The sequence below is a fragment of the Lytechinus variegatus genome, chromosome 9 (assembly GCF_018143015.1).
Source record: "Lytechinus variegatus isolate NC3 chromosome 9, Lvar_3.0, whole genome shotgun sequence".
NCBI lineage: Eukaryota > Metazoa > Echinodermata > Echinoidea > Temnopleuroida > Toxopneustidae > Lytechinus > Lytechinus variegatus.
The window spans coordinates 5,923,324-5,944,531 of record NC_054748.1 but is presented as its reverse complement, the minus strand read 5'-3'; the positions used below and the strand labels follow the sequence as shown (position 1 = coordinate 5,944,531).

At 37.2% G+C, this 21,208-nt stretch overlaps 1 protein-coding gene across 1 annotated transcript in view; it reads right to left on the bottom strand.

The window, feature by feature from the left end:
- LOC121421003 overlaps positions 1 to 21,208 on the bottom strand; it is an 82,413-nt gene that overhangs the window by 25,401 nt on the left and 35,804 nt on the right. The window contains 5 exon segments of the mRNA XM_041615577.1: positions 5,631 to 5,801; positions 6,567 to 6,737; positions 7,354 to 7,524; positions 8,293 to 8,463; positions 9,238 to 9,408. Of these exon segments, the coding sequence (XP_041471511.1) occupies positions 5,631 to 5,801; positions 6,567 to 6,737; positions 7,354 to 7,524; positions 8,293 to 8,463; positions 9,238 to 9,408 (855 nt within the window).

Sequence of the window (21,208 nt, the reverse complement as noted above, 5' to 3'; positions counted from 1 at the left end):
TCTTAAGATTATGGTTCTCGTTCGCCTCATCGATGTCATGATAAAAATGTATAAAGAATGCCCAGATTGTAGGTGTAATCTGAAACACGCGCCCTCATGTCTATTGAGATACGCAGCATGTTCTGTTTTAAAAATATTGTCAAGTTTTAGATCCGAACACCAAAGATTTCGTACTTCGTTTTGGACACGCATTATTACTGTAGGAAGGCTACCTAGCACTCATCCTCTTCATGATTTGCAAAACATAATAGATTATCATCCAGTTTTGTTTTACCCGCTTGCTTTGCGCTCGCATCAATTACCTATCCTGTTTACGATTACAATAAGTGCTTAGAATTTCCATTCTTCAGGTAGAAACAAGTAAAGAAAATCAGCTCGCGCTTTGCGCACACATTATTTGATTGTTGAAATATGTAACGCTCTGATCTGAAAATTTTGTTCAGGATCACAAACAAATTTTTGGACAAAATAGATACAATTTGAAAAATGGCTCGCGCTCGCAATATTTGAAATATAAGATTATATACTTATGTTGATTTATATTATAAAGCTAAGAAGTGATTAACAGGACTAACTCTTCAAATAAACAAAAAAAAGTCAGTTTAGATCGGCCAATCCGATATGGCTAGAACCCCTCCCCCCCTAATTGAGAAGGCTGGATCCGCTGCTGGTATTGGCATGACAATTTCTTTTATCATTTTCTTTTTTCTCTCCAATATTGTAAGATTTCTTGACTTATTCATTCGTCGGATTTACGGCTTAATGTTTTATGTTAACTGTCGCAAAAAACAAACATATGTAGACAATTAATACATCGCAATATCGACAATTTCGATTGCAAAAACTGATTTTTTATGCAAATTCAAAAACATAAAATACTATAGGGCATTACATCCTCAAAGCACCATATCGGTGCAATAATTATTTTTTTTTCATAAAGGATTCATAATTTGAATACAACGGTGTAATGCTGGTTCTTGAAAGGCCTTCGCTCACGTTGCGATCGACTGGTATACGAACTGATGGAAAAATTGTATTTTGCTCATTTCCTGAAAGTTTGCTAATTGAGGTTCAACATTATTGTTCAATTACTCATAATGAAAATTTAAATAATTGCACGGAATTATTTCGGATTAAAGGTAAAATCGTCATCGATTGTACGAATGCTACGACGTTATAACGATTATATTCTGGATTTCATTTCATTTTGAGGGTTGCATATCAATGGATTTAAACAACTGTATGGTTTAGATAGTGTCTTACTACGTTTTACTTGAAAAATCTGGTCACATAAAACAGCCGTTAAGTGCACGGGCTGTGGCCTTTGCAAACATTTGATCATCCTTGTTCTCCGTTCAGTTTGTTCCTTCTTTACTGCCCATCGCCCCTCCCCCCTCCCCACTTCAGTTCTTCGATCAACTCCGTTCTCCGTTCAGTTTTGTTTCTTCCTATCTTCCTACTTCCCATCGCCCCTCCCCCTCTTGCCTTCAGTGTCTCTTTCTTATAATAGAAAATAATCTGAAGCAATTAGGCCTGACAAACAAAAGTGCTGCCATCAAGGTTGAAGAGTTGAAATAAAGTTAACCTTTGATTGACCGGAGTGAAACGTGCATGTATTAACAGTGAAAAGACAGTGTTTTCGAGATTAACGCGCCCAGGGTCAGAAGTCTCTCTCGTTCTATTCAACAGAGACCTAAGTAATCATTCTTTTGAATACACGGTGCTCATTGATGCCAGCAATGTATTCAAACGTTAAACGGCGTGTTGAGATAATAATCAAAGCATTATCGATTTTTTTTGGGCTTTCTCACAAATAACTCTGTGTTATGTGAACTTCGACGCACTCAGGGTTCATTCACGCGTGCACATTCTCCTCCTTATATATACACCCCCTTAACCCCCTCCCCTCTCTCTACCAACATTTTATTTAAGTGATTTCGTAGAGGTTTTAAAAATGCAAACCAACTACATGTAAAAGAAAATGGACGGTCTTAAACACGTTGAAGCTAGGAAATGATATCACCCGATGTCGTATTAAAGAGATCGAATGCTATATCATTGGTACATTACAAAATGCCTTGGTATTTACTGAATTGATTTATGTTATAACGACTTCCTTAATTTTCTCAAGTATTCAGTTTGTAACTTTTTTCAGTTTTAAATAAAATCACTTATTTTCTTTGCAGCCATTTTCTTTAAGTAAATTTACGCAAAACAATCACAGCAATCGATATGATCTTTGTAGGTACGCCATCGGTTTATATTCCTACAAATAAAACAATAAGAGGTTCCCAGAACCTAAACAACATTTGAATTAAGATATGAATGACTACTTAATATTTCTCTTTCAACAAAATATTTAATTATTTTGCAAGCTTTAATCCAAAGAAAAATAGATTTGGTGACTGTACATGCCACTCCCGTCCTCTTCGTGAGGACTATCCCAGGGATCTACCCCCTTGTGCATATCAAGAAACACCACCCCAATATATACGGCATTTCATCGGGGGTGTGCTTTAAGAAGGCATTTAGGCAAATATATATTTTAATTATTTTGTTCCCGTGTTGGTAATTTTAGTTGAGAAAATTTTTTTTAAAGAGGATTTCTAAAATCATATAGGCTATAATAAGCTAGCAGGAAGAAAATATTGTAAAACTGGTCTATTCAAATAATATTATATTTTAAGAGGGTATACTTGGCCCAATAAGACAAACATATTTTATGTATATTTATACATCAATTCAAAATGCCTAAATAAATAATGCAATTGTCTTCGTCCAACCCCCTCCCCTCGATGTTAATATTTCCTACAGGAAACTCCGAGAGCAATAATATAGACCTATCTATTGACAGGAGGTGGGGCTGTGAATAACCGAAACAAAAGTGATAACCCTTGCTTAAACGACGCGGAGCGGGATTTATTCAACAGTGAAAAGACAGTCTATTGTGTTAGAGATAAACCAGTGGTCAATTAAGGATAAGAAGTCGCTCGCATTCTATTCAATAAAAGCGGCAACATGGAGACACGACGAACCCAACAAAACGTTGATTTGAATAAAAAAGATTAAAATCCAACAAGCCTAACGCTGAAATGTTCATCGAAATCGGATGCGAAATAAGAAATTTTGACAAATTCACTTAATTTCTCAAAACAGTGATATGCACATCTTGGTTGGTGTATTAATGCAGAGACTGATGACATAATACACTCACTATTTCTTGTTTGTACATGTAGGCCTATATATGAAATTAAAAAAAATATTCTATTTTCTATTCTATATTCTATTCATTTTTTTCATTAAAAATATTTTGTTTCTCAAAGTGGGAAGGGGGGGGGTGGGCACGGGCCGGCCGGATTATGAAAGTGAAATGAATATAATCGAAATTATCTGTAACATCTATTTAATACTGGAGAGAGAAATTTGTGATTTCCACTTTCAATACATACTTCATTCGTTTAGCATGTTTGGGTCTACTCACCGATCCATGAGTAGTTAAGAACAATTTGTTCAGAAGTAAAAAAAAATGAATGGAAGTGTATTAAGAGCGTTGCTTTCTTTTTGTTTGCGAGTGAAAGGGGTCGTAAGACATGCAAAGTATCGGAAATTAAGTTCAAATTGGAAGCCATTTGTTTCTTATTTGCAACCCTCAAGAAAAAGCTGAAATTTAGTTTGTTTAGGACTCGAGAACCTTTTATTAAGAAACTTAAAGGGTTTTTAGAACCCCTATAGGGATCGTTTAAACATTTCAAATACTGACAGGCATACCCCCCCCTCCTTAAGAGAGTTAATCTACGACTTCCCTCCATAAAAAAGAGCAATAAAACATCATAAGATTTAAAGTCTGATTCAAGCCTCAAAATAGCTATGTCCACTAGTATAGACGGAGATAATTGCTTGGCAACTGCTGGCGAAGTGTGAGGGGGAGGGGGACTCAAGGGTAATTGCATAGACTGCAATGTACTTTACCCCCCCCCCCCCCCCGACATCGTTCATTTGACCCACTGAAACTTTTGGAACATGTTGCTTGTATTAAAATGTGATGAGGTCATAATCACAGTATCTAACTCCTCTCAAAAACGAGCATTGGTGTTTTGCGTTTTTAAGGTTTTGTAAAGGACTTGGAGTGCCCATTATTGGCAGTACTGCCGCTTTGATGTATTGATTTTTTTAGGAGTTCCAGGATTTTCGACAGGACACAACCATAATAACAGCGTCTCAAACAACCCCCAAAACAATGAAAATGTTTACTAAAGTCTTACGAATTGCATAAGAGGGTGCCGTGAGCTGTACTAAAGACCATCTTTCGACTACAAAAAGTATTGTTACATGATAACGTTGGCCGAAAAAAAAATCAGGGCAAAAATCCCGAGAAGTCTTCGGCCTTTTCATAACTAAAAATCATTTTGTTTCTCTCAAACGTCTTTAGTTTTTATGAACTTTTGTGACCATGACATTTAATCAGTGGTTACTTTTGCACCATCTGATTTCAAATCGGAAGTAATTGAGTACTAAACGTACGCCATTATGAGAAAAATGGGGAAAAACGGAGTCACTTCAACTTTCTCTCTTTCTACTTAAAGAAGACCCGAATTATCATGCGTCTGTTTGTGGAAGTAACCGGGGAAGAAATGTCCTCTAGAGCGACATATTTACTGAAGGTTGCATTCATTCATTTTCATTAGGTTAAGAATGTATTTTGATATGCGTTTCGACATGTCTGAATGTATTCATTCCATCCATGATTTATTTAGTTTATAGAGTAAACAAGAACCCCCAGACCTATCCACTTTTCGATTTAGGCTTATGAAGGCGACATAACATTATTTATTCATTTTTAGTTATTTCGAAGCATGCGGCGCAAGCCGTGGTCAGCTGGCAGCGCAGTGGCCAGGGAACGGGCGTGCATGGAGCTGAAGGGCGTGTCACGGGCGTGAAATGAACCTGCACTTCTATTACTGTTCATATGGCGGAGAGCTGCCTCCGGCATGAACTAGCATTAAATGTATTATTACTTTGACAGCATGCCGACTGCGTGCTGAACGGGTAATTACCTAGTAGTTAGCGTCCATGCTGGCTGCGTCCGGCATGGGGGATTAATATGAAAATGCACCGCGATCTTACCCCATGCCGCCTGCGTGCTGAATGAGGTTGTCCTAAGGCCCATGCAGGCTGCATCCGGCATGGGGGATTAAACTGAATCTCGCCTTGCTTTGACCCCATGCCGCCTGCGCGCTGAATGGGGCAATTACTTGGTAACGACCAATCATGCTGGCTGCATCCGGCATGGGGGATTAATTTGGATTACCCCATGCCTCTAGCGTTCCCCCCATGCCCCCTGCAGGCTTCACGCTATAATATTTTTGCTCTCTTCCCTTATGCGGGAATGCAAGCATCCGATGACGGGGGTAACAATACATCTGTAAAGCGCTTAGAGACGTCGTCCTGATGTGTTAAATAAATGCAGATTATTATTAGTATTATCAATATTATTTTGTTCCAAAAATAACACATCATCACCAGAAACAAGCCTACGGATAAATCCTGATATTCATTTATTTCATTGTATCATCACTTTTGACTCATATTCCTTTCTTATCACAACCCAAATACATCTTTGTATATCTAACCTGAGATGACGAAGCACCTTCAGCGATCTCTCTATAGAAATCATCATGAAAGGAACAGGAGGAGATTGTCAGGTCTGTAAGACGAGGGAGTAGAGAGAGAAACCTCCCAAGATAACATGATCCTGATTGCTGATTCACAAGGACCAAACCGTCGAAGCGTACAGTGTGAATCTATGGAAATGAGAATGTATAATAGGCTTGATGAATCATTGGTCAATGGTCTAGATCCCATTTATATTAGTAGCAGGTTTCCCACTGCTAGACAATCAAATTGATATAAAAGATCAAATTCACAGAGGATGTAATACCCATTTAATTCCCCCTTGAGTGCTCATGGCATGAATCTGAGCAATTATCATTTGCATCCATATACTCTAATTTGAAAATAATATTTTTCTTTTTTTTTCAATGGTTAAGTGATCAATGCCCCTCTCATATGTTTCATTATCAAAATTACACAATTGTAAGATTTCCTTTGCTATTCAAGTATATTGATACCGTAATTATGAAAAAACACAATACTATCAACCGATTAATCTTGGTTAGCCAACCAACATTTATCAGCTTGAATATATGCATGTGTATTCCTATTGGTCTGAATAAATCATTTTTTTGGTTCGTACATTGCTATATTCATTGCAATATGTTTTTAATCCGACGAGGGACTACAAAATTGGCTTCTTCTTATTTTTTTTTTATCTTCATGCACTTGTTAGGGGGTTTTCTCCACAATGCCCTTAAAAAGAAATTAAGATTTTAATTTGAAGTAATTCAAGTTCCCAATAATTCACGCCTCATAAAAGAAAGAGATTAAATATATTCTTCATAATATTTTTCATTAAAGCTGACATTTTATTTTCAGCAAATAATTTTGGGTTACATTTTAGCTTATATTCATTCCTGATTGAAACCCAAATTTATCTGTGTATATCTAACCTGAGATGACGAAGCACGTTCAGCAATCTCTCTGTAGAAATCATCATGAAAGGAACAGCAGTTGATCGTCAGGTCTGTAAGACGAGGGAGTAGACAGAGAAACCTCCCCAGATAACATGATCCTGATTGCTGCTTCAAAACGTGAAAACTGCGGAACTCTACAATGTGTATCTATGGAAATAAGAATGTATAATAGGCTTGTTGAATTATTGGTCAATGGTCTAGATCCCATTTACATTAGTAGCAGGTTACCCACTGCTAGACCATCAAATTGATATAAAAGATCGAATTCACACAGGATGTAATCCCCTCTTAATTTCCCCCTTTGAGTGCTTATGGCATAAATCTGAGCAATTATCAATTGCATCCCTATATTCTAATTTAAAAATAGTATACTTCCTTGTTTTCCAAATTGTTAGTGATCTATGTCCCTCTAATATGTTTCATTATCACAATTACACAATCGTGATATTTCATTTTTTAATTCAAATATAGCGATATCGTTATTAGAAAAAATCATAATACCATCAACCGATTAATCTTGGTTAGCCAACGAACATTTATGATCTTGAATATATGCATGTGTAGTGCATGTTTATTCCCATCCATCTGAATAAAAATGTTTTTTTTTTGGGGGGGGGTATCCACTATTGCTACTTTTTTATTGCAATATGTTTCATTATATTCGTCATTAAAAGCTGATTTTTTTCTAGAAAATCGTTTTAGGTTACATTTTTACTTATATTCCTTTCTGATTGAAACCAAAATATATCTTTGAATATCTTACCTGAGATGACGAAGCACGTTCAGCGATCTCTCTGTAGAAATCATCATGAAAGTTACATTGGAAGATCTTCAGGTCTGTAAGACGAGGGAGTAGAGAGAGAAACCTCCCAAGACAACGTGTTCCTGATTGCTGATTCACAACGAACAAATCGTCGAACTTTACAGTATGAATCTATGGAAATAAGAATGTATAATAGGTTTGTTAATTATTGGTCAATGGTCTAGATCCCATTTACATTAGTAGCAGGTTTTCCACTGCTAGACCAACAAATTGATATAAAAGATCAAATTCACACAGGATGTAATACCCGCTGAATTTCCCCCTTTGATTGTTTATTGCATAAATCTGAGCAATTATCAATTGCATCCCTATACTCTAATTTGAAAATAGTACTCTTCCTTGTTTAGTGATCAATGTCCCTCTTATATGTTTCATTATCAAAATTACACAATTGTGATATTTCATTTTTTAATTCAAATATATTGATACCGTTGTTATAAAAAACACAATACCATCAACCGATTGATCTTGGTTAGCCAACCAACATTTATGATCTTGAATATATGCATGTGAAGTGCATGTGTATTCCTCTTTATCTGAATAAAACATTTATAACATTTAATAACATTTAAATATGTTTTTAATCCGACGAGGGACTACAAACCTGGCTTCTTATTAGTTCTTTTTAATCTTCATGCTCTTGTTTTGGGATTTTCTCCACAATGCCCTTAAAAAGATATTAAGCTTATTTAAGATTTTAATTTGAAGTAATTAAAGTTCCCAATAATTCACGCCTCATAAAAGAAAGAGAGAGTGAATATATTCTTCATAATATTTTTCATTAAAGCTGACATTTCAATTTCAGAATATCATTTTGGGTTACATTTTTACTTATATTCATTCCTGATTGAAACCCAAATTTATCTGTGTATATCTAACCTGAGATAACGAAGCATGTTCAGCGATCTCTCTGTAGAAATCATCATGAAAGGAAGAGGAAGAGATCTTCAGGTGTGTAAGACGAGGGAGTAGAGAGAGAAACCTCCCAAGATAACATGATCCTGATTGCTGATACACAACGTCAAAACAGTCGAACTTTACAGTGTGAATCTATGACAATAAGAATGTATAATATTCTTGATGAATCATTGGTCAATGGTCTAGATCCAATTAACATTAGTAGCAGGTTTCCCACTGCTAGACCATCAAATTGATATAAAAGATCAAATTCACAGCCGATGTTAACACCCCCCCCCCCCCCCTTGAGTGTTTATGGCATAAATCTGAGCAATAATCACTTACATCCATTTATTCTAATTTGAAAATACTATTCTTCCTTGTTTTCCAAATTGTTAGTGATCAATGACCCTCTAATGTGTGTCATTATCAAAATTACACAATCGTGATATTTCATTTGTTATTCAAGTATATAGATACCATTATCATAAAAAAACACAATACCGTCAACCGAATAATCTTGGTCAGCCAACCATCATTTATTATCTTGAATATATGCATGTGAAGTGCATGTCTATTCCTCTTCATCTGAATAAAACATTTATAACATTTAAAAACATTTAAATATGTTTTTAATCCGACGAGGGACTACAAACCTGGCTTCTTATTAGTTTTTAATCTTCATGCTCTTGTTTTGGGGTTTTCTCCACAATGCCCTTAAAAAGATATTTAGCTTATTTAAGATTTTAATTTGAAGTAATTCCAGTTCCCAATAATTCACGCCTCATAACAGAAAGAGAGAGTGAATATATTCTTTTTATATTTTTCATTAAAGCTGACATTCTAATTTCAGAAAATCATTTTGGGTTACATTTTGACTTATGTTCATTCCTGATTGAAACCCAAATTTATCTGTGTATATCTAACCTGAGATGAAGAAGCACGTTCAGCAGTCTCTCTATAGAAATCATCATGAAAGAAACAGTGGACGACAGTCAGGTCTGTAAGACGAGGGAGTAGAGAGAGAAACCTCCCAAGACAACATGATCCTGATTGCTGACTCACAAGGTTCAAATCGTATAAGCTTACAATGTGGATCTATGGAAATAAAAATGAATAATAGGTTTGTTGAATCATTGGTCAATGTTCTAGATCCCATTTACATTAGTCGCAGGTTTCCCTCTGCTAGACCATCAAATTGATATAAAAGACCAAATTCACAGAGGATGAAATACCCCTCAATTTCCCCCTTTGAGTGCTTATGGCATAAATCTGAGCAATAATCACTTACATCCATATACTCTAATTTGAAAATAGTATTCTTCTTCTATAAATGAACAGAAATATATAATATCATTATCTTTATTCAATAATGCGAGCGCGAAGCGCGAGCAAGTATTTTTGGGGAAAATGTATGTATTTTTCCTGAAATTTGAACATTCTAAAAAAAGGATGTGCCTGCAATAATTACGACGAACGCGAAGCGCGAGCAGATATTTTGATACACGGGTTGAACTGATCGGAAATGTAGGCCTACGTGTTAAAGAATTCTTGCAGTTATCCATGAAGACGTTGCATATTTCAACAATCAAATAATGCGACCGCGAAGCACGAACTGAAAATTAAGTTTTAGACCTAGAATGGAACACTCTATTCAAGTTTTGTAAATCATGAAAAGTATGAGTACATGGAGTAAGAGGGGACCTTCCTACATAAGTAGTGCGAGCGCAAAGCGCGAGCAGAAAATGTTTGTATGCGCTTTGAACAGATCGAAAAGTGCCTTATAAGGACTGCTTGCATTTAGCCATGAAGACGTTACATATTTCAACAATCAAATAATGCGAGGGCGAAGCGAGAGCGGAAATTTTGAGATTTAGACCTAGAACGGGATACTCTATTCATGTTTTTCAAATCATAAAAGTGATGAGAAAGGGGGATCTCATAATTTTAGCGCAAAGGGCGAGCAGAAAATATTTGATAATGTGATTTGGAACTGGATAACTGAATCAACATGCACGCGCGTGTTTCAGATTTTGACCTAAAATCTAGGCATTCTCTCATATCATGAAAACAAAAACACCTTCCGTTAAGATTTGGTGTTGACGCCGCCGTCGCCGCGTATAGGGTCACTCTGCTATGCAGGTGAAACAAAACAAGTGAAGCACCTCTGGCAGTCTAACCTGCATTACGCGATTCAGTATAGCAGCAGTGCTGACTTTGAAAACTACTATAAACTAATCACAAAACATTCATATAATGATACAACAGGGCATTTATTGACCTTGAATTGCATTTGACCTAAGACATGTCAGGGATAATTGATTACCCATTTGTCCACAATTCATAAACTATATCCATAAACTTTGAAAGTTATGACAGCAATTTAATGATTACCTCCAACATGGCCAAAGTTCATTGACCTTAATGACCTTTGTCATGTGATCTAAAATTCGCACAGTATGCTCAAGCATGCTTGATTACTGGATGTCCAAGTTTTATGAAAAAGGCAAATACAATTTCAGAGTTATGACGGTAATTGAATAAGCACTAAAAAAATCCTAGTTTATCAGTCTTAAAAGACATTTTAACCTTGGTCATGTAACCTAAATGTTGCAGTAATATTTGATTACACTTATGGCTCAGCTTCATGAACTGGGAGATCCATATTTTTTTTTTAAGTTATGATGACGATTCCACAAACTTAACCCTAGGGTAAGATTTCGATATTGAATCGCCCAAAATGGTCTAAGTTCATTGACCCTAAATGACCGTTGACCTTGCCATGTGACCTGAATGTTGGGGAGGATGTTAAGTAATACTTGATTAACTTTATGTCTACATTTCATGAAATAGGTTCATAAACTTCCTAAGTTATGCTGCCATTTAAAAAACTTAATCTTCGGTCAACATTTGATGTTGCCGCCGCCGCCTGAAAAGCTGTGCCTATTGACTCACTCTGTTATCAAACGAAGCCGCAATTCAATGCAACTGCAAGTGCTCTAATGGTATTACTAGGCTTCAGCAGGATGAACATAATAGAATACAAGGATATTCATCTTTTTCTTTATTTTGGGCCGGTTTTAAGGTTGATACTGGCGCAAGGCTGAGTTAGAAAAAAATGATTTTGTGCTACTAAATTTTAATTTCCACGAGCAAGTTAAAATTATGAGTGTTTTTTTTTTCTCTTTCTTTTACTGCTATTTATTCGAAAAACACAGTTCAAAACAGATGTCAATTGTTTTTCTATTTTATATGAGACCTTATGGATGAAATATTAATGGGGCTAGGGCGGTGAAAATATTTAATGTGAAAACATGCTCATTTCTTTCTAATCTACGGATCGTTGAATAAAAAGCAAGATGGCGTGACCGAGTTGTCTAAGGCACCCGACTTATACCATGAAAGACGGTGGTTCTACTCCCCCCGGTCTTTGAGCAAGGCATTGCTATTTCATATTGCATAAAATAAAGGAAATTCATCGTTTTCGCAAAAAAGCAGGAGGCATTTTATTAACGATGAAAAGTTTTAGTTCATTCACATGAAAGAAGACGACCGAATCTTTCTGTTCATGTACAAAAAAAAATACTCAGAAGTACTGTTATTGTTTTTTTTTCTCTGGGACGTACAGTACATTATTGATTAGACGTATGAGGGGCAGACCAAGAAATTTACAAAAACAAGAGCGATTACGTTGAAAAAAAAAGAACATGAACAAGCCCCCCCCCCCTCCCCTCCAAAAAAAGCGATGGTCCTTATTCCGGATTAATCATGTTAATGATGATTAATGTCACTCCCCCCCCAAAAAAAAAAAGAAAGAAAATTGCAAGCAAGCACTCTTTCTCATAGCTGTCTCCTCCAATGGAATATACGTTAAAAGATTTGACATAAACAAAAATTGAAACGACAGGACGGGAGGTAAATTTTTGTGAAGAGAAAATTGGAATAGTAGGGGTATTGTAAACTTCAGATGGCAGGCAAGGATGGTAGGATAATAAGGAGGCAAAAGTAATTTGGTACCCTCGTTGTAAAAGATGAGACAATAAGTAAGGTCTGCTCCTTTACTGTAAGTAAACAAAAAATAATTAAAAAAAAGGAAGAAAAATATTCGGTTTGCAACTGTCATGACCACACCTTCTGTTTTCTGTATTCAGCTGGTGGTTGTGGGGTACATTTTAGCTTAGAGTCATATCCACTTTTTTGTATAACACCACCTGGTACGGAGATGCTGTTTGTTTGAATGTTCCTTTGTTGAAGAAATGCAGGGTATTCGCTTCTTGGTACTTCGAGTATTGATGGGAGGATGGTTGCTATTGTTTTGGATGCACAATGGAGATATGTTAAGTTTGTCGAGGCTTAAAGGGGAAGTTCACCCTGACAAAAAGTTTATTGTAAAAATAGCAGAAAAAATAATAAAAAATATTGCCGAAGGTTTAAGAAAAATTCATCAAATAATTAAAAAGTTATTAGAATATCAATTATTTGATTTGTGACGTCATATGCGAGCAGCATTCCTACATAGCGAATGGTAACAAATCAATGAAATTTCATTTTCTCAGAAAATTGAAAATGGTTTTCACTGTACCTTTTTTATATCAATAGACCAATCATTTCACACCCGATCATGAATAGAAAACAAAATTAAGTCATCAGGAACCATACAAAATTTGATATTCATGCATTTTATATTACATAACACATGGGGCAGTTATTTTTTTTTCTGCTATTTTTACAACAAAGTTTTCTTCAGGGTGAACTTCCCCTTTAAAGGGATGTTCAACCTGAAGAAAACTTTGTTGAAAAATAGCACAAAAAATAGTTTTGAAAATGTTGGTGAAGGGTTTGAGGAAAATCCGTTAAAGAGTAAGAAAGTTATTAGAGTTCAAAGTTTTGGATTTGTGACGTCATAAACGAGCAGCTGCCCCATGTGTTATGTAATATAAAAAGCATGAATTTTAAGTTTTGTATGGTTCCATATTTTTTTTCTGAGAAAATGACATTTCATTGAATTTTTACCATTTGGTATGTAGGAATACTGCTCGCAAATGACGTCACAAATCAAATAATTGAAATTCTAATAACTTTTTGATTATTTGATAATTTTTTCTCAAACTTTCGGCAATATTTTTTTCGGCTATTTTTACAAAAAATAATTCGTCAGGGTGAACTTCCCCTTTAAGGATATATCCTCTAATTTTATCTCTTTTTTGTTGGCTTCAGTCTGACTCTCGGTCCAAACATGCCAAAATTTTCAAACGTTTGGCAGATTCTCTGTTAGAAACCCTTTCAGCTCAATATAATTATGTGTATCATCCCCCGCTGCTCGGGCCGTATTTACCCAACTGATAGGAAATATATGGTGTCATTAATAATATTTGCATAGTTATAAGGGTTAGCAAATCATTGAGGAAAAAAAGATGATTGAAAGTTTGGAAATGGATTGCATGTATCTTGTTCGGGACGTGCATACATATAATAAGTCTTTATGAGAACCTCGTCCTCGGCCCCTTCCCCCTTGAAACGTCATTGTAATGTAAAATTCATTCAATTACGTACGCGTAGGCTACGGTTAATGAGTCAACCCCTGTAAATCACTAACCCCACCGGAGAATTGCAACTTCATCAAACTTGAAAGGGGGGGGGGTCCAAGACTTTTGAAACCCGCCTCTGCACATTCTCAAAAAAGAGAGAAAAAACAACCACAAAATTTTAGTTTTGGTTACAAGGAGAAATAATTGTAAAATGATACAAAAAGATACGTTGGATGAAACGCAGAGCTAGGCCCTATATGCAAATTAAAAGCAAAAGAATAAAGATATATATACATATCGGAGTTCTCTGTAGGCACTGTAATCATGGTAATCATAACCTAGTAGTCATGGTCGAGATTTTCTGATAAGCCCCCCCCCCAAAAAAAACAAAAAACAAGGAAATCATCCTCAGGGTAGGGCAGGCGCGGATCCATGGGGGCCGAGGGGGCCTTGCCCCCCCCCCCTTCTGCTAAAAAAAGAAAGAGAAAAGGAGGGGAAGAGGGGAAAGAAAAGAAGAAAAAGAATAAAGGAAGAAGGGAAGAAAAAAGAGAGGAAAAGGGGGAAAGAAAAGAGGAAAGGAGAGAGAGGAGAGGGGGAAAAGAAGAGGGGAAAGAGAGAGGAAGAGGGGAAGGAGGAAGAAGGAAAAACGAGAGAGGAAAGGGGGAAGAAAAAGGGAAGAGGGGGAAGGAAGGGAAGGTAAAGAGAGAGGAAAAGGGGGAAAGAAAGAGAATGAAAAAGAGAGGGAAAGGAAAAGGAGAAAAAAAGAGAGAGAGAGGGGAAAGGAAGAGAAGAAAAAGAGAGGGAGGAAAAAGAGGAAAGAAAAGGAGGAAAAGAAGAAAAGAAAGGGGAAGGGGGAGGGAGGAAAGAAGAGAAGAAAAAAGAGAGGGGAAAGAAAAGAAGAAGAATAAAGAAAAAAAAGAGAAGAAGAGGGGAAAGAAAGAGAAAACAGAGGAAGAGGGGGAAGGAAGAGAAGAAAAAGGGAGGGGAGGGACAAAAAAAAGAGAGGAAGAGGGGGAAAGGGAGAGGAAGAGGGGAAAAGAAAAAGGAGAAAAAAAGAAAGAGGAAGAGGGAAGAAAGAAGAGGAAAAAAGAAAGAGAAGGGGGAAGAAAAGGGGAAAGGAAGGGAAGAAAAGGGGAAAGGAAGAGAAGAAAAGGGAGGGGGAGAGGGGGAAGAAAAAGAGGAAGAGGGGAAAGAAAAGGAGAGAGAGGAAGAGAGAGGAAATAAAAAAAGAGAGGGGAAAGAAAAGAAGAAAAAAGAAGAGGGGAAAGAAAAGAAGAACAAAGGGGAAAAGAAGAGGGGAAAGAAAGAGAAAAAAGAGGAAGAGGGGAAGGAAGAGAAGAAAAGGGGATAAAAAAGGAGGAAGAGGGGGAAAGAGAGAGGAAGAGGAGAAAGAGGAAGAGGGAAGAAAGGAGAGAAAGAAAGAAAGAGAGAAAGGGGGAAAGAAGAGAAGAAAAGGAGAGAGGAAGAGGGATAGGATGAGAAGAACAAAAAGAGGAAGAGTAGGAAAGAAAATGATGTTCGAACCGAAAGGGCGCTGAAATGATGTTCGGAGGAATGTCAAAATGCTGTTCGAACTGGGGGCATAATTGATGTTTGAACGGGGGGGGGGGACGAATTGATGTTCGACGTAGGGGCGCCAAATTGATACTCGAGCTAGGGGGGATGCGAAATGGTATTCGAACTAGGGGCGCCAAATTGATGTTGGACCTACATGTAGGGGCGCCGAATCGATATTCGAACTAGAAGGGCGCCGAAATGATGTTCGAAGGGATGCCAAAATGATGTTCGAACTGGGGACGCCAAATTAATACTCGAATTGGGGAGGGGGGGGGGGGGGCTGAATCGATGTTCGAGCTAGGGGGCGCTAATTGATACTCAAACTAGGGGGGGGGGGGCGCCGTATTGATGTTCGAACTAGGGGGGCGCAAAACTGATACTCGAGCTAGGGGGAATGATATTCGAACTAGGGAAGGCAAATTGAGTTCGAAGGGATGCCAAAATGATTTTCGAACTGGGGGCCGAATTTATGTTCGAATGGGGGGGGGGGGGGGCGGGGCCGAATTGATGATCGAGCTACATTTAGGGGCGCCAAATTAATGTTCAACTAGGGGTGCCAAATTGATGTTGGACCTACATGTAGGCGGCGCCGAATTGATATTCGAACTAGGAGGGCGCCGAAATGATGTTCGAAGTGGGGGCGCCAAATTGATACTCGAACTAGGGAGGGGGCCGAATTGATGTTCGACGTAGGGGCGCCAAATTGATACTCGAGCTAGGAGGGACGAAATGGTATTTGAACTAGGGGCGCCAAATTGATGTTGGACTTACATGTAGAGGCGCTTACTTGATATTCGAACTAGGAGGGCGCCGAAATAATGTTCGAAGGGACGTTAAAATGATGTTCGAACTGAGGGCGCCAAATTAATACTCGAACTGGGGAGGGTGCCGAATCAATGTTCGAGCTAGGGGGGCGCCAATTGATACTCATACTAGGGGGGCGCCGAATTGATGTTCGAACTAGGAGGGCGCCGAAATTATGTTCGAAGTGGGGGCGCCAAATTGATACTCGAACTAGGGAGGGGCCGAATCGATGTTCGAGGTGGGGGGGGGGCGCAAAATTTATACTCAATCTTGGGGGGGGGGGGCGAAACGATATTCGAACTAGGGAAGGCAAATTGAGTTCGAAGGGATGCCAAAATAATGTTCGAACTGGGGGCCGAATTGATGTTCGAACGGGGGGGGGGCGCAAATTGATGATCGACCTACATGTAGGGGCGCCGAACTGATATTCGAACTAGGAGGGCGCCGAAATGATGTTCGAAGTGGGGGCGCCAAATTGATACTCTAACTAGGGAGGGGGCCGAATCGATGTTCGAGGTGGGGGGGGCGCAAAATTTATACTCGATCTTGGGGGGGGGGACGAAATGATATTCGAACTAGGGAAGGCAAATTGAGTTCGAAGGGATGCCAAAATGATGTTCGAACTGGGCGCCGAATTGATGTTCGAACGGGGGGGGGGGGGGGGGCAAATTGATGATCGACCTACATGTAGGGGCACCGTATTGAAATTCGAACTGCCGCCTTGTTGTTGGCTCATTGTTCCATATATTGAAAGTTTGAAATGCCTTGGCCTTGAGGTTTTTAGGCCTTGGGGTTCCATGCTTTGGCCTTGGGGATTGAAGCCTTGGTCTTGGGTATTAAAGCCTTGGCCTTGGAGGTTTGAGCCTTGACTACAACACTGATGGATATATTGATATATATTATTTACAGAAATTTTGTTTACTTGCACACACTAATAAATAAAGGTTCAGAATTGAACCACAAAAGGTTGATGCAAAATCAGCACCCTATGGGTTCAAAAATTGAACCCTGCGGTTGGGATTCATTTTTGCACCCTGCGGGTTCAAAAATGCACCCCCTGGGTTTCAATTTGAAATTTCAGGGGTTTAATTTTTTGAACCCATAGGGTGCTGATTTTGCATCAACCTTTCGGTATTCAATTTTGAACCTTTATTTCTTAGTGTGCAATATGTAAAAGAATAAATGAAACTTTCATTGTAATGGTGAAAGTTTCGGATGCGTGTTTTATTTTTTGATGAATCGTCAAATACTCAAATAACTGAAATAACTCTGGTTTATATCGTTCCTATATTTTTGTTTCATGTAGTAATGCCCAAAAGACAGCTATATACAATTGATGATACGACACCTTTTCGTTTCCAACCTACAGTGGGAAATCACGTTTTATTTTTTTTAACGAATTCCACTGAAACTATACATTACGTGGATTTACTCAGGCCTAAACTGCATTGCTATCATTTACATTTATTGTTACATCTTGATATAGATGATGTATACAAGATACATGGGTCCTTGGAATTCATGTTTCACTAGTATTGTATGAAAGAGAGAGATAAGAACTTATCGTCCAAAATGATGCGAACTTAAGAGCATTGTTTTCATATTTATAAAGACACTGACAATAAAGAATATTTTTACAGTATATTTATCTTTAGTATTTTATATTCAGTGGCGTACCGTGGGTCATGGCATTGGGGGGCACCGGCAAAAAAAATTAGTCATTGAGAGAGCGCGCGAAGCGCGCTCAGTTGCTGGGTATACTGCCCTAATAGAGACATTTTAAAGACAGTGCCACTAAACGGAAATGTCTCTCACTGGTCAAATAATGCGAGCGCGGAACGCGAGCTTAAAGTTTTTGATATTCAGACCTAAAAAGGGACATTGTAATGAATCATTTGCAATCATGATACGTCCCTGTCACGCTAAATAATGCGAGCGCAAAGCGCGAGCTGAAAGTATTGATCCCCAAATAGGAAGATTTTAAGGACTTTATTTTAGGAATCTATTAAGATTATACACATCTCACCGTAGTAATGCGAGTGCCAATAAGCGCTTGCTGATTTTGTTAGAATTACATCTAAACATGCACATAAAGCACTTGTAATCATGATTAACATACCCATCTCACTAATCAAGTCTTCCGAGCGCGAAGCGCGAGCTAAAAATTTAGGAAATTTAGACCTGAAGAGGGGGATTTTAAGGCTTGTTTGTAGGAATTTACGAAGACCATACAAAGTTCACAGACCAAATGATGCGAGCGCGAAGCGCGAGCTGAAAATTTTCGATATTCAGATTAGAAAAGGGACATTTAACCCTATCTAGGCCTCCGAGGCCCCCCCCTCAACGAATCGAGCAATATTTTCGCCGCGCAAAATTTTCTGACCGCGCCGCTGGCTGACTTTTTACTTTTAAGTCTTGCGCAACTTTTGAGACCAACATTGCGTCACCTGGGTATGTGGTTCGGAAATTACACAACATTATGGAAGTGCATGTCAGACCGAAAATTGCTCAAAAACGTGATATTGTGTACAAAGTCAATGCAAATTGTGTTTTCAACCAAAATTCATAAATGTATGATTTTTTTTAGTTTTGCTGGTCTAAATGTATTTATTTTATGCTTTTTATGATCACAGAAGAGTCCCCAACGAATTTCATTGAAAAAACAATGAAAAACAAAAGGTCAAAAAACAAAGAAATACATAAGAAATTGCAAAAAACAATAAAATACATAAGAAAATGATTTGATATCGCAATTTTTTTCATGTATACTTGCTAAGAACACCACAAAGACTTTCTATACCAAAAATTAGTACATTAGGAGCTTTACTTAGGGAGTTAAAGGAAAAAGTATGATTTCGCATACTCATTACGCTTAAATTTGCATAATCACTTAATAGCGATTCGCATGAAATAAATTACTATACAATCTTGTAGATTATGTCCCAGGCAACCTGCGTGCCAATTTTCGGCGCGATTGCGCGGTCGACGGCCGAGATCTTAGGGGGGGGGGCTGTTACACCCACAAATGTAATAATCGCCCACAAATGTAATAACGCCCACAAATGTAATAACACTTTACCCACAAATGTAATAACGCCCACAAATGTAATAACACTTTACCCACAAATGTAATAATTTCACCCACAAATGTAATAATGCACTTTACCCACAAATGTAATAATTTTTGATCGCCCACAAATGTAATAATGACTTTACCCACAAATGTAATAAATTTGAAGGGATTTTTGACAACTTTCTAAGCTAAAATCGTATAGTAATGCGTTCATTTAGCACAAACGTGCAAAGTCTCATTTCCTGACCCGGTTAATTAACAAATTATATTATAATATAAGTAGAAAGTCTTTATTCCAAACCCGTTTTTTAAAAAAGTTATGATATAAATCCAAAGTCTTTATTCCAGACCCGGTTGTTTCAAAAATAATAATATGAGCCCAAAGTCTTTATTCAAGACCCGGTTGTTTCAAAAATTATAATATAAATCCAAAGTCTTTATTCCAGACCCGGTTGTTTCGAAAATAATAATATGTGCCCAAAGTCTTTATTCCAGACCCGGTTGTTACAAAAATTATAATATAAATCCAAAGTCTTTTTCCAGACCCTGTTGTTTCAAAAATTATAATATAAATCAAAAGTCTTTATTCCAGACCCGGTTGTTTCAAAAATAATAATATGAGCCCAAAGTCTTTATTCCAGACCCGGTTGTTTCAAAAACAATAATATGAGCCCAAAGTCTTTATTCAAGACCCGGTTGTTTCAAAAATTATAATATAAATCCAAAGTCTTTATTCCAGACCCGGTTGTTACGAAAATAATATGTGCCCAAAGTCTTTATTCCAGACCCTGTTGTTTCAAAAATTATAATATAAATCAAAAGTCTTTATTCCAGACCCGGTTGTTTAGAAAATAATAATATAAGTCCAAAGTCTTTATTCCAGACCCGCTTGTTTAAAAAATAATCATATGATCCAAAAGTCTTTATTCTAGACCCGATTGTTTCAAAAATGATAATATAAGTCCAAAGTCTTTCCTCCAGACCCGGTTGTTTCATAAATTATAATATAAATCCAAAGTCTTTTTCCAGACCCTGTTGTTTCAAAAATTATAATATTAATCAAAAGTCTTTATTCCAGACCCGGTTGTTTAAAAAATCATAATATAAGTCCAAAGTCTTTATTCCAGACCCGGTTGTTTAAAAAATAATCATATGAGCCAAAAGTCTTTATTCCAGACCCGATTGTTTCAAAAATGATTATATAAGTCCAAAGTCTTTATTCCAGACCCGGTTGTTTAAAAAATAATAATGCAAGTCCAAAGTCTTTTTCCAGACCCTGTTGTTTCGAAAATCATGATATGAATCCAAAATCTTTTTTCCAGACCCGGGTGTTTAAAAAATCATGATATAAATCCAAAGTCTTTTAATTTTAGTCCCAAATGAGATACATTAATAATATTCCAGTGGAATAAAAATCAGAATCGAGCTTAGTCCTTTCTCCAGACGCTAATGTTAAATTGAAAATCAAGCATAGTCTTTGCTCCAGACCCGGTAACTAAAAGCTGAAACTTTATAGTAATGTGTTTATATGGCACAAAAATGCGAAATCTTTTTTCCAGACCCGGTTAATTAAAAAATTATAATATAAGTCCAAAGTCTTTTTCCAGACCCATTTATTTCAAAAATTATAATAATTATAAAAAAACAAAGACCCACGATCCTCTTTATGTTGAATAACATGGAAATGTAGCGTAGTCTTTCTGTCAGACCCAGTTATAAGGTCCGATGACCGGGGTAATAATATATCTGTAAAGCGCTTAGAAACGTCGTTCCGATGGATTAAGCGCTATATAAAAGCGGATTATTATTATTATAAAAGTCATTAAAAACACAACAACAACAACAAAACAAAGACCCTGCAACCATTAAAGGTCAAGTCTCTTCAGAAAAATGTTGATTTGAATCAATAGAGAAAAATCAGACAAGCACAATCCTG